This window comes from Tripterygium wilfordii, chromosome 21 (assembly GCF_013401445.1).
Source record: "Tripterygium wilfordii isolate XIE 37 chromosome 21, ASM1340144v1, whole genome shotgun sequence".
Classification (NCBI taxonomy): domain Eukaryota; kingdom Viridiplantae; phylum Streptophyta; class Magnoliopsida; order Celastrales; family Celastraceae; genus Tripterygium; species Tripterygium wilfordii.
In genome coordinates, this window is record NC_052252.1 from 4442086 (window position 1) to 4454568 (window position 12483).

The 12483-nt window shown below is 38.2% G+C and overlaps 1 protein-coding gene across 1 annotated transcript; it reads left to right on the forward strand.

Moving 5' to 3' along the window:
• The first annotated feature begins 7837 nt into the window (after window positions 1-7837).
• On the forward strand, window positions 7838-11242 carry LOC119987956 (protein translation factor SUI1 homolog). Its single transcript, XM_038832868.1, has 5 exons — window positions 7838-7992; window positions 9687-9768; window positions 10506-10714; window positions 10807-10860; window positions 10968-11242. Exons 2-5 carry the CDS (start codon window positions 9732-9734, stop codon window positions 11010-11012), a joined length of 345 nt encoding a protein of 114 aa, XP_038688796.1. The 5' UTR covers window positions 7838-7992; window positions 9687-9731; the 3' UTR covers window positions 11013-11242.
• Window positions 11243-12483: the final 1241 nt, after the last annotated feature.

The following is a 12483-nucleotide window of genomic DNA, read 5'->3' on the forward strand; positions in this document are numbered from 1 at the left end:
AAACTAAATATTACATACACTTTCAATTTAAATACTACTCATTAATCATTCTAGCAAGAATTTTAGCTTGTAGGGCTTCAAAGTATTTTTTTTTGCACTTCACCCACAGTGCTTAAATCCATCATCATTATTTCCATGTATTCTTTCCTTTGATCCCTCTCTTCTTTTTTGTGTTGTAGTTCAACCATCTCCTTTTGTGCCACAATCTTTTCTTGTTCAATCTTCAATTCTTCTTCCAACACTCTCTCCGCCGTCTTCATTTTGTCCTCATGTATTTTTTTCTCCTCTTTAGCTAGATTCCTATCATCCTTCCAATCACAAAACACATCACTAAAACCCGTAACATCGTTGTGTTTACCCTTCTCCTTCCTTTGTCTTGCCTTTTCGGCCTTTTTGTCCAAAGGTCTCTCCAATACAATAGGTGATGTAGTCATATTGTCATCACCTAGATTGATGATATCCAGAGTGGAAGGAGAACATGAATCCCTATTCTTTCTTTTCAAAGAGCTTTGACCCACTTGAGCAATCCACTTTGATTGATCTCAATTTGTTCCAACAATGCTCAAACTGAAAATGAGTTTTTTGAAATTTCATAAACATCGACTTTGCCTCTTCAATCTGTAAAGTACATCAAAAACATAAATAATTAGGACATTAATAGTGTCTTGGCATAATTTAAAGTCTCAAAATGTATACCTTATCTAACTCATTTAGACCGGAAGGTCGCCACATCTCTATTTGAGTCAAAACCCAGTAAACTTATTTACTGCAAATTGAATTACTGCCCATTGACTATTTAGAGAGCGCTCGGATCGTTCGATAAATTTGATTATCCCATGTTCATTGTAGATTGCTGTAAAAAAGGCATCAGTAACCCACGTCGTAGATTAGGTTGTATATATACTTAACTCATCCTTTCTTACATCACAGATTGAATCCTTTAGTTTGAAGCCATAGCAGCAGATCGAAATAGTGCAATGGGCTATGGTATTGATTGTTTAGATTCATGATTTATAAATTATACTTCAGGTTTCAAGATGGTAAGCAATAAACAAACAAAACTAACAGAACCCAGCTCCAAGAAACCCCAAACTTGAAGAAGGGGACAATCAAACCGAATACAAACAACCTGATTGAAACCATCACATATCACAGAGATTTTAGGGCAAAAGAAAAAATATCTCATTGAAGCCAAAATCGAAATCAATTTGGGCACAAACCAGTCGTTGGCACTGGAAGAGAATCACTCAGAGAGATCAAATGAGAATTTTCGGGAGGAAGAGGAAAGGAGAGAAGGAAATGATATAAGAAAACGATAGAAGAATACGAGAGGGTGGAAGGACATAGGAAAAGAGAGAAAAAATAAATAATAAATGATTAAAGAAATAAGAAAATTAATATTTTATTATTAAAAAATATACCAGAGCTACAGTAATATGCTAGCAATCATAAAATCTTCCCTTAAAATACAGGAACTGCTGTGGGGTTGTTTTCTAAAATAGAGGAGAGGAAAAGTTTACAAGAGCTGATGGGTTGCTCTAATGTGAAGGGCAGGATGGGTAATCACACGTGGCGTTCACATATTGATTTTTACGGGGTATGTTAGTCATTCACTGTCCATTCTCTCCTATAAACGGACGAGCTAGAGCCCTAATTTGTTCACGCAAGGCAATCTAGGAGCTAGCTTTCATTGAAGTAGCGGCGGAATCGAATCGAAGAAATTCTGACTTCATGCCAGGACGATCTATATGGAAGGGCAGTTTTGTTGATGCATTCCTGTTCAGAATGAAGGAGAAGAGAGATCTTCTTTTGAACAGGAAAATATGGTCACGTAGATCTTCTATTTTGCCGGAATTCGTAAATGGCTCCGTACAAATTTACAATGGAAAAACTCATGTTCGTTGTAAGATCACTGAAGGAAAGGTTGGTCATAAATTCGGAGAGTTTGCTTTTACACGGAAACGAAGACTTTCGAGAACAAATATTGGGAAAGTCAAATCAAGGTCTTCGAAATAAGGTAATTTTCGAATTCTCTCCTTGGGTCATGTCCTGTGATATGCTTTTCTGTAAATCTGGATTTCTTGATTGAATCCTTAATTTTCGTTCGTTTAGATTGTTTAAGCATCATTCATAACGGGTTCGATCTTTCAATTCTTAGCTTTGAGTGTTGAAATCAATTTTGATTCCGAAGATAATCAGACTTGCGATTATATTGCGATTATATATTGGTGGATTTGCGCGAAGTCTTGTTCGAATCTATTAATAAAGCGAGTCTTTCAATTAAGCCTTACTTTTGATTGGTTTGGGGAAGAAGTTTTTTTTGATCTGATTGATTGTGTGGTCATCGATTGATCCTGGTTTTAGTTTATTGTCTGAAATCTGTAACTATTAATTCCTTCAGGAGAGTTTGATTCGGATTAATGTATTAAAGTTCAATTTTTTTTTTATTTTTAGACCCAGTTGTTTTGGTATTCTTGTCCTGTAAGTTGAAAGTAGTTGATTACTTTTTATATATTTTCTTGTTGATCTCTTTCAATTAGTTGTTTAATCATGACTTGTTTTATTGGCAGATTAGTTCAACCTTCTTTGTGGATTCTATTTGTTCTGATGCCTCTTGTTGAATCTCTAACCCTACTAGAAAACTTTGCTGACATATTATGGAAATTAGAGAAATTTAGGCTGGTCGATGAAGAAAATTTCATTCATTTTTCGTATTGGTGTATCTTCAAGCGATGATCTATTGTTTTATATGCTGATATTCATAGATATTGTTTATTCTTATGGATTTCTTCCCAGATTTTTTATGTAATCTCTGTGGACGATATCATGTAAGGTTTTATGGATATGTTTATTCGTATTGAATAATTATTATTGGTGACTAAGCAGCTGGAGGATGGGCGCACTCTTGTAGATTACAACATCCAGAAGGAATCTACCCTGCATCTTGTCCTTCGTCTCCGTGGTGGTTGTTAAGATGATGGGATTAGGTATTTGGCCTGGTGCGTTACGGTGTGTCTTGCGTCGCCATTGCTTGTTTAATAGCTTTTAATAATTTGTTGCTTTGAACTTTTTCAATGGGTCTTTGGTTTAAGATTCCGATGCTTTTATTTGGTCTGGTTGTTGGTACTTTTTAAGTGGAAATGGCCGTTTTAAGGTCATTCTACTACTTAGTAGTCATAATAAAGTATTTTTTCCTTATATATATTGGCATTAGGCTTTCTCTTGATGCTCGGTAGTGTTTAGTTTTAGTTTGTGGTTGCTTGCAGGATTGGTATGAGATTCTTATAACGCCACAAGATTTTCATTTTGATTCCATGAATGGGGGAAACAAGCTTTTTTTGTAATGTTTTGTTGCCTTGAGATACTTGACTTACAACTTGAGCATTATGGATGGATACCTTTAAATGTTGTTTTGTCCATAGTTTTATGCGGATGACTATGCATTGTGAGATATTCTATGTGGGCTGATAACAGGAAACATATCATCTACGCCTCGTAGGGTAGTTTAGGCGTGCTATAATAGTTCTTTTATATGCAGTAATGTGATTAGAAACTAGACATTTGCTCCTTATTGACTTTTGATATCCTTCTTGCCCTTGGGCTTCTTGCTGATGTGCTCGGAGTGCCTCCTTTAACCAACGCAAAAGTTAATAATTTGTCGCTATTAACATTTTACCCCGCTGGTTGTTATAGTACTTTGTTTAATGGATAGAAATGGCTGTTTTAAGGTCATTTTATCATCCACTAGTTCTCTGTTTCATGTAGAGGCACTGTAGTCTTGATGCTTGATTTTGGGTTCTGGGTTTGCCTGTGTCGGCCGCCTATGCGAGAATTTCCCCAAGTCATTGAAAGGGTGTCGCCAGCAGCGGCAGCTTTTTCTCCTGGAGGAGTCGTGGCTTCTTTGCTAGCATTTGGAGCTCTTTCTCTTGTAAGAGTCTTGCTTGCTTCTTTGCTAACAGTTGACGTGGTGGATTAAAAAATACAAGGTAGATTATTATTTAAGTTAATGCTAATTGTGGACTTGATTTCCTTTTATTTTCCTCGGTTGAACGCTTGTGGACTCGAGAGAGAATGAGATACTTCCACCACCCCTTCCACTACCCTCACTTATTGAGACGGTTACATATATTACTGGAGAGGTAGTGAGATATTACATCATTACCTATTGTAGGGGTAGAAACTACAATCAAATATTTATATTGTTGAGTCATCAACAATCTTTGATCTGGACAGAAGAATCAGGGTAATAGTGATGCACCGGTGTGATACCTGTTAAAAATAAATACTCTGACGCTTAAGTTAGAATAGTAATCCAATGTCTTTTGTAGCAAGTAATCGAATGTAAAAGTAATAAATGCAAATAGATCCAGGATGTGGTTTAATGATAAGATCAATGGTTGTGTCGAATGGAGATTGTTGAAGAGGGTTTTTCAGAGATGGCCAGGGAGAAAAGATCCCCCACCTTTGGCAAGGTTCTGCTATTTAAATTGCAATATTGGGGACACGTGTCCAAACGAGGGTCGTCTGATCCCTGCTCAGATTATCGTTAGAGCTACTTCGTGTGTTAGGGGTTAGCTGGGTCATATCAACGGAAGAACGAGAATATCCTTCTGTGTCAGGAACATATCAATTCAAGTGTTTCCTGTTATTGACATATTCGAATATGTTGGAGATAAAACAACAATAATTTTGGATTGAATAACAGGGAGGCCTCTTATTTGAGTTTGACATCAGATCTCGGATCGTCGATGGTCGAAGACACGTGTCTTCGACTAGGTTGTTTGGCCCGACTTCGACTTGGGCCTTGGAAGGGTTTTCGTTATTGGACCTGTGCTACTTTTTACCATTGCACCTACTATCATTGTTCAAGCACAACTTCAGTTGCTTCTATGGAAGTCTGCGTGGAATGCTCTCCTTACAAAAGAGAGATTAGCTAATGCTCTCCACATCTCTGATGAGCAACAAATGTGTCCAGTTTGTAATATTGGAAGAGAGACTTTAATCCAAATGATGATTAATATTTGTTCAATTCCACTTTTGGTTTGGGGTAGATCTCGTTGGAAATTAAATGTTGCTAGCTTATCAAGTATGGGAGCTGCTAGCTGGGTATGCTAGCTGGGTCAAGATAATTTTGAATCTTCCATTGATTGGCATAGGTAAGGAGGACTGGAATGAGTTCCAGTTATTGGCTATGGTGGCTTTGGATCATACGAGGAAATATCGTAATGACATTCTTCATGGGTCCCATTTGAGTCAGTGTCAGGCATGGAGGTTGTCTCGATTTGATTTCAGTTTTCATTCTTTGAGCTGGCTTCCCCCTCCTAGAAATTGGCTCAAAGTTAATGTTGATACAGTCATGGGGCAAAATATTACTGCCTCTACTGCCATAGCTCGCTCTTCATCCGGAGAAATTGTGTTTGCTTCGGTGTGTAGCACACTAAGAGTGGATCCAATGGTGGGGGAGGCGATGAGTTTACGCTTGGGAGTTCAGCGTTGTTTGCAACTCCGGTTCCAAGATGTCCAGTTCGAGGGAGATGCTCTAATTATTGTTAATGCATTGGCTAAACCTAAATTGGTCTCTCATTCAGCTATCGAGAATTTGATTGAGGACACGTCTAGTGATTTGAATAGATTAAGGAGTTGGAGTATTTCGAAGATTAGCAGGCAACAAAATGTCTAGGCAGATGCTTTCGCCAAATGGGTCGTTACTTTGAGACTTTCAAACAACATTCTCAGTTATTTGCTTTTGGAATTTCAATGTTGGTTAGATAGTAGTCATGATCCACGAGCGCATTTCTTTGTTCTGTCTTGTTCAATGTTGATTAGATAGTAGTCATGATCCACGAGCGCATTTCTTTGTTCTGTCTTGTTGCTACTAGTAGTCTTGGTTTGTTTGTGCTAGACAAAAAAAAAATTAAAGGCTAACAAATAAACACAATTCAAAAAGCATATTGCTTTTGTCACATCAATTCCTTTTCAATTTTCACTCAACAATAATTATAAATAAAGGCTAATAAATAAACATAATTTTAAAAAAAAACATTGAATTTCATAGCAAAACAATCAATCAATGATGGATAAACCTCTTCATGAATGTGTGGCCGGTGGTTTTCCCATTCAGTCTTTTCTTACATTCCATTCGCCATCCTATAGCCAACCAGCTTGGTGCATGGCTCAATTGGCCTGCCATGTTGCCCCTAACCAACCTCATTGTCTTCAACGATTTCTATCATATGTTTTGTTTTAGAACTTATGTACGTGGTTGTATCGATTCATGCAAGCCTACACGTGACCTTAGTTTGGACTCACGTGACGTTGATCATCTCATGAGTCATTACCATGCCAAAAATACAAAATCAGTACACGTACTCGCCATGCAAACCCCCTAGCTTCCCTATAAATACCACCCATGTCCCTCACTCTCACCCCACACAACTCAAACCTTCACACAAGCACAAAAAAAGCATTCCTACTAGCTACAACAATGGCCAAGCTCATAGTCTTCCTAGCCACCTTGGCCGTCCTCCTCCTCCTCACGGAGGCCTCCATCTACCGCACCACCATCGAGATCGACGAGGAAAACCCACGCCGCCAGACGGGCCAATGCCAGGAGCAGATCCATAGGCAACATAGCTTGAGTCATTGCCAAGATTTCATGAGGCAGCAGATGAGAGGCCGCCGCGATGATGACTCTCAAGGAAGACGAGAACATCTAGAGCAATGTTGTGACCAGTTGGAGCAGCTGGATACCCAGTGCCGGTGCCAGGGGCTCCAGCGGGCAGTCAAGGAACAACAACAAGGCCAGAGAAGGGGCCAACAGTCTCAGGAGGGGAGGAGGATGTTGGATGTTGCAAGGGACATACCTTCCATGTGTAACTTGCAACCCAGGGAGTGCCAGTTTAGCAGTCCTAGGGTTTGGTTCTAGACGAAGGATGAGTTAATTATGTAATAATAATTAATAAAATGTGGTTGCATGCATGTTCTAGCTAGAGACCGTGTGTCACATATATGTTTTTAATTATTGTGTTTTGTAATGATAAAAGCTCATCATCGTGTGTGTAAGAATCTTTATGTACGTCTTAACACACACACACACATATATATATTACAATATATCTAAAACAGTGTCTTAAGCAATTCAAGCAAAAGTACAAAATCACTACAAGTGTAATAATATAGCTAAGCATGAAAATATACGTGTGAGCTTGAGTCGCATCCCAACTTACACGTACTCAAACCTTTCATAGGAGTTCAATGTATCATTACTCTTTTGTATATGTCAAGCTTAGTTGGTGATTATCTCGAGTAAAATAGTATAGATTCGAGAAGTTTTCAGTTCGATTTTTACTAATCTGAATTTTTTCCAACTTACCCTATCATTAAATGTTAACTATAAAAAAAAGAATAAATCATATGGATTCGAAAGATTCTGAATGATCACGTATTGAGATTTGACTCATTTTATCTTTTCATGTCTCCGAATGTTAAATCTTTAAAAAAAATAAAAGTCGAATTGTTCAAACTCAATGATCAAGCCCAACCCGAAAATTGTCAAACGTGAATGTAGGAAGATGGATTTGGGCCCGGAGGCCCATGACACCACTAGATGAGTAGTGTAGATAAGAATGCTTATGCCAAACAGTATTTTCCGATTGACAATTCTACCCCTCCACCAAACAGCATCTTCTAAGCACACTATCCTCGAATGCTCATCTACTCTCCCTATTCAAAAGCCACGTGTTGAGCTCACCCTCAATAGTTGTCCGTCGACGGTGACTGTCGCGAGTACATCATATGAGCACTCCCGAGAGTAGAAAGACTAAACGTATCCTTTGAAGCAAACCGACAGAAAACATAAGTCGACACATATATTTCGTTCTCTCATTTTCTCGCTCGCCGAACAGCGTTTCTTGAGAGAGAGCCGGACTTAATCCGATCATTTGGGGTTTGCTCTTCAGTTCCTACATATCGAAACCCTAATCCTCGGATCAGGTAATCTTATTCTGCTTCCGATCTCTATATTTGTCTGATCTATCGTTGGCTGATGGAGATCGGTTGCATTGGAATTCTTTGTTATGACTTTGTTCTGAAGATCCCTTTTTTTTTGGTTGTATTTGTTTATTGGCTCACATGTTAGTTGTCAGTTTGGGATTTACTATTGGGTTTTGTGTTTTAAGTGGTCCGATTTGAATCATTTGATTTCTATGATTCTGTTTTGTTTGTTTGCTCTGTATTTTGATGCTTAAAATAGAGGGTTTGGGCATGAAAGATCATGAGCTGTTACGTATCAGCTACATCAGCACAACTCTTCATTAGGACAGTAGAGTTGATTTTAAAAATTTCTATGTTTGAGTTCATTGAAATTGGCTTTGAGATTTCAATTCAGGTGATTTTCAAAACCTTGCTTTGTTGTGCTAGAGGGTTTGTTAAATGATGAAATACTATAGGGTTATGAGAAGAATTTGTTGGGGTGAAGTGAAATTGTTGAGATTTGCTTGATATGCATTGGAAATGATTGTGGTACTGGATTCATCATGGGGCCTACTTTTTTGTCCATGATTTGCAAGTTTCCAGAGATTACTTTTTTCCTTTACGGGTTTTTGAGGAATTGCTTCTTTTTAGCTTTTAATGAATAGTCTTGGGACTGTTAATGATATGCTAATACAATACTTTCTGTATGAATAACTGCGTGTCTGTTGCGTTCATATTTTATTTTTTATTTGTGCACGTTAGGCTATTAAAATTGATATTTTGTATCTCTTGAATCATCATTGTTGGAATTCTTCTGACCAGTGTTGTCAAAAGCGCGCGCACTGCACGCTTAAAGCGAGAAGCGAGGCGGAGCGCAGGGCTTCCGCCTCGCTCTGACTCGCTTCGCCTAAATTACATAAGCGAGGAAAAGCGTGTGCTTCTGTCAAAGCGCAAGGCGCAAAGAAGCGTGCGCCTCTCTCGCTTTTGGTTTAAAAGGGCTTTTTGGGAATGGTATAGGCTAGATTGTTAGGAAATCTTGAACCCACCTTGGCAGCCCTAGCCCCAAGTCATTCACGCTGTGGTTTCTTGAACTACCTCTCACGACTTTGTATGACACGCTTCATCTTCGATCCCTTCTCTCTCTTCCGACTCCACTGGAGAGTGTGCAACTCTGCGGATCGATTGCAAGTCAACTCTGTGCGACTCAAGCTTCTGTCGATTGCGACTGTAAGAAGACTCTGTGCCTCGTGGCCTGTGCTCGTGTCGTGCCTCCTGTTTGTATGTTCGTGAACCTTTTTTTTTCTTTTTTCTTTTTGGTTATATATTTTTACATATCACAGATTCAGTCAGAGTGTCTATATATTCAATTTCTTATCAAATATAAATATATTTGTTACATTTTTTTATATCACAGATTCACAGTGCTGTAGTGACTATGAATGATTATTTTATATCAAACTAGTGCTGTCTAACAGTGATAAACATTATTTTATATTCACGGTAGTGCTGTTCATTATTATATATGAACTTGATATTTGTTTTTGTGATGAAATACATATAACTTCTTGTTATTACTAAATTTATTAAATATTTTATGAATATTGCGCTTCAAGTACTTAAAGCGTGCGCTTTGAAGCAATGTGATGCCTTTGCGCTTGAAGTGCGCTTTGCGCATTGACAACACTGCTTCTGACACAATTCGTGTTTTACTGTAGGTCTGCGTGTTCTCATTGTTTGGCACCTTCCATCAGTTAAGTTTCATGTCTGATCCCGACATCCAGATTCCTGCTGCTTTTGGTAAGGTTGCCTATGATTGTTCCATCTTAGTGATTTTTCTTTGCCTGAATTTTGTATGTCTTTTCTCTGTTATGACTTTAGTCCTGTGAAAATGCATATTGAAGTAAAGATCTATAAACCTGGTATTTCAGGCTTCACCTTTATGAAGATGCCAAATTATAAGTTGAAATAAGTGGTAGTAGTTTATAAGTGATTAGATCTTGGAAGAGTGGGTTTTGTATGACGTTGTGTCTTCCTTACACTTCTCTAATCTCAATCTCATAACATTGATAAAAGTGGCAGTTATTCTTCTCTATTTCGTGAGTCTGTTCTGTTTTCTCAATGATATTTCATATCTTAGTTGTAGTCAGTCTTGTATTCTGTATGTTCTGTTTTAGCTTCATACGTGATACGACTATGCCTCGATCCTTGACATTGGGTAATCAGTAATGCTTAATGTGAGGGTGAACTGAAATTATCCTTCTTGAGAACTCTAATTTTTCTAAGTGATTTTTATTTCAAGTTGCTGGGAAATTGCTTTCAGAATTTTTAAGCAGTGATTGTTCCTGTGAGGCCATTTTATTATGTCTCTAGCTTAGGTTTTAATTGGCTTGACTTCTGGGATTATGAGTTTTATTCAGTGGCCAAAATTTAATGCTATAAAAATCCATTATGAGAGGTATTTTTGTATGGTCTGGTACTTGGCCACTCTGGCTTGGAAATTCTAATAAGAAGCTATTTGTTGCCTTTTGTATTAGATCCCTTTGCCGATGCAAAATCTGAGGATTCAGGTGCTGCTGGGTCAAAGGAGTACGTTCACATTCGTATACAGCAGCGAAATGGCAGGAAAAGCTTGACAACTGTTCAGGGGTTGAAGAAAGAATACAGCTATAACAAGATACTGAAGGACCTTAAGAAAGAATTTTGCTGCAACGGCACTGTTGTCCAGGATCCAGAATTAGGACAGGTTTGTTTCAAATCCCTCAAAAACAAAATACTTTTGAGTTTACTCTTGTTTTTCGAGGGTTTCTAAGTCACCTTTTCTCTGTGTACTTGTAGGTTATTCAACTTCAAGGTGACCAGCGTAAGAATGTGTCAACCTTCCTTGTTCAGGTAATTTTCGTGGCGTGTCTAAATGAGAGTTCGTTAATTGCTCGGTAATCATATGATTTGCATCTAGTCGAGCATTGTATAATGCATAACTTGTGAAATTTGTTTAGGCTGGCATCGTGAAGAAGGAGCACATCAAAATGCATGGTTTCTAAGCATCGGCACCTCTAAATCCCTGTACTGTTCATCCGTCTCATATGTGCACCCAGAACGTATTCCTGCATCTATACCATCTATGTTTGTTTAGATATCCTGTTTGTCGAACTTTATGACGACTTGCTGTGTTGGTCTTTACTATCGAACAGTGAATAAATCTGTAGTTACTCTCCTTGTTCTCTGTACTAGCTTTGTTGCTTGTAAGAATTAGTAGGGCGTTGATGTTCCATGTGTATTTAGATCTCAGATTGAAATACTACCAGATAACCATCCAAGAGTGAAGAGTGGCTCATTTTGCCGAACGATCGGCCGGCATTCTGGTGGTCTGTTAATTTTAGCGGCTGATCAACTAACCAACCCATCCAAAGGTCGACGAGCTTCGCTATACCAGTCTTGAACAAGAGTCGCCTTCAGAAGCCAAATGAGCCACATTAATAGAACAACCGACTTTAATGCCAGAATAGCTCATCTCTTAACTATGAGTTGGGTTTCATTTTTGTCCATAATTTTTTTTTTCTCAATTGAGTGCCCAACTATGAAAATTTATCCCAATTGTCCCTAAAAAAAATTTGGCGACCAAAAAATCCAATGTGGCATTCACTTGATTGTTGTAATCCATGGTGCAGCTACGTGTATAGTCCACATAGGACAAACAATTTGTGTGGCATATGAGCTAAAACAAATAACCCTAATCCTCAATTTCTGCATTTTCGTCCCTTCTCTAGCTTATCTTCATCTTCCCATAGAGTAATTTGTAGCAGTCGTATTCCCCAATCTCATCACAGACACGAGGAGTTGTTCATTGCAAACGCGAAGCTTCACTCCTCGCAACCATACTCATGTTTCTTCATCTAAAGCTATGATTCTAGATTTCAATTAGGGTTAGATTTTGGGGGAGAGAGAGACAAAGAGAGACTTTGCAAATCTTGCATTGAAGGAGGGGAGGAGAGTCCAATGGCTATCTTTGTGTCGACTACTGATTCTTCTCTTCTACCCCTCTCTTACAGGCTCACCGATTTGTGAGGTTTAGTGGCTGATTCATATAAAAGACCCAATTATTCTTTGGTTCTTGGCAAATTTATGACGAAGTTTGTGATGCCTAAGAAAGAATGGAGAAAATTGTCCCATTGAGAATTTCAGACTCTTAGTTTTGTAGCATTCGCGAATATGCTGGCTACACATGTGGCTCATGGGGTTCTTATTCTTGAAACTTCAAACTGAAAAGTGGCAATCTGGGTGGATAATATAGTGGAGCTTGAATTTTGGTGAAGATTAGTGTTATTGAGTTCAATTTGGGGCTTTGAAAAGTCTCAAACTTAAATATTTTGGGGACATATCGTTTAAATTATGAATTATTTGTGACATTGGATTTCTCTCATGTGTCACACATGTATTTTCCAACCACAATCTCATTTGCAGGACGAAATGGGCGCTTTCTCATAGTTAGGACACTAAATTGTGGAAAAAAAA

Bases quoted from the DNA above. Each gene is read 5' to 3' on its own strand.
- LOC119987956 (XM_038832868.1), top strand. From the start codon at position 9,732: ATGTCTGATCCCGACATCCAGATTCCTGCTGCTTTTG. The intron at 10,715-10,806 runs GTTTGTTTCAAA...GTGTACTTGTAG, and splicing joins AGGATCCAGAATTAGGACAG to GTTATTCAACTTCAAGGTGA. The intron at 10,861-10,967 runs GTAATTTTCGTG...AAATTTGTTTAG, and splicing joins TGTCAACCTTCCTTGTTCAG to GCTGGCATCGTGAAGAAGGA.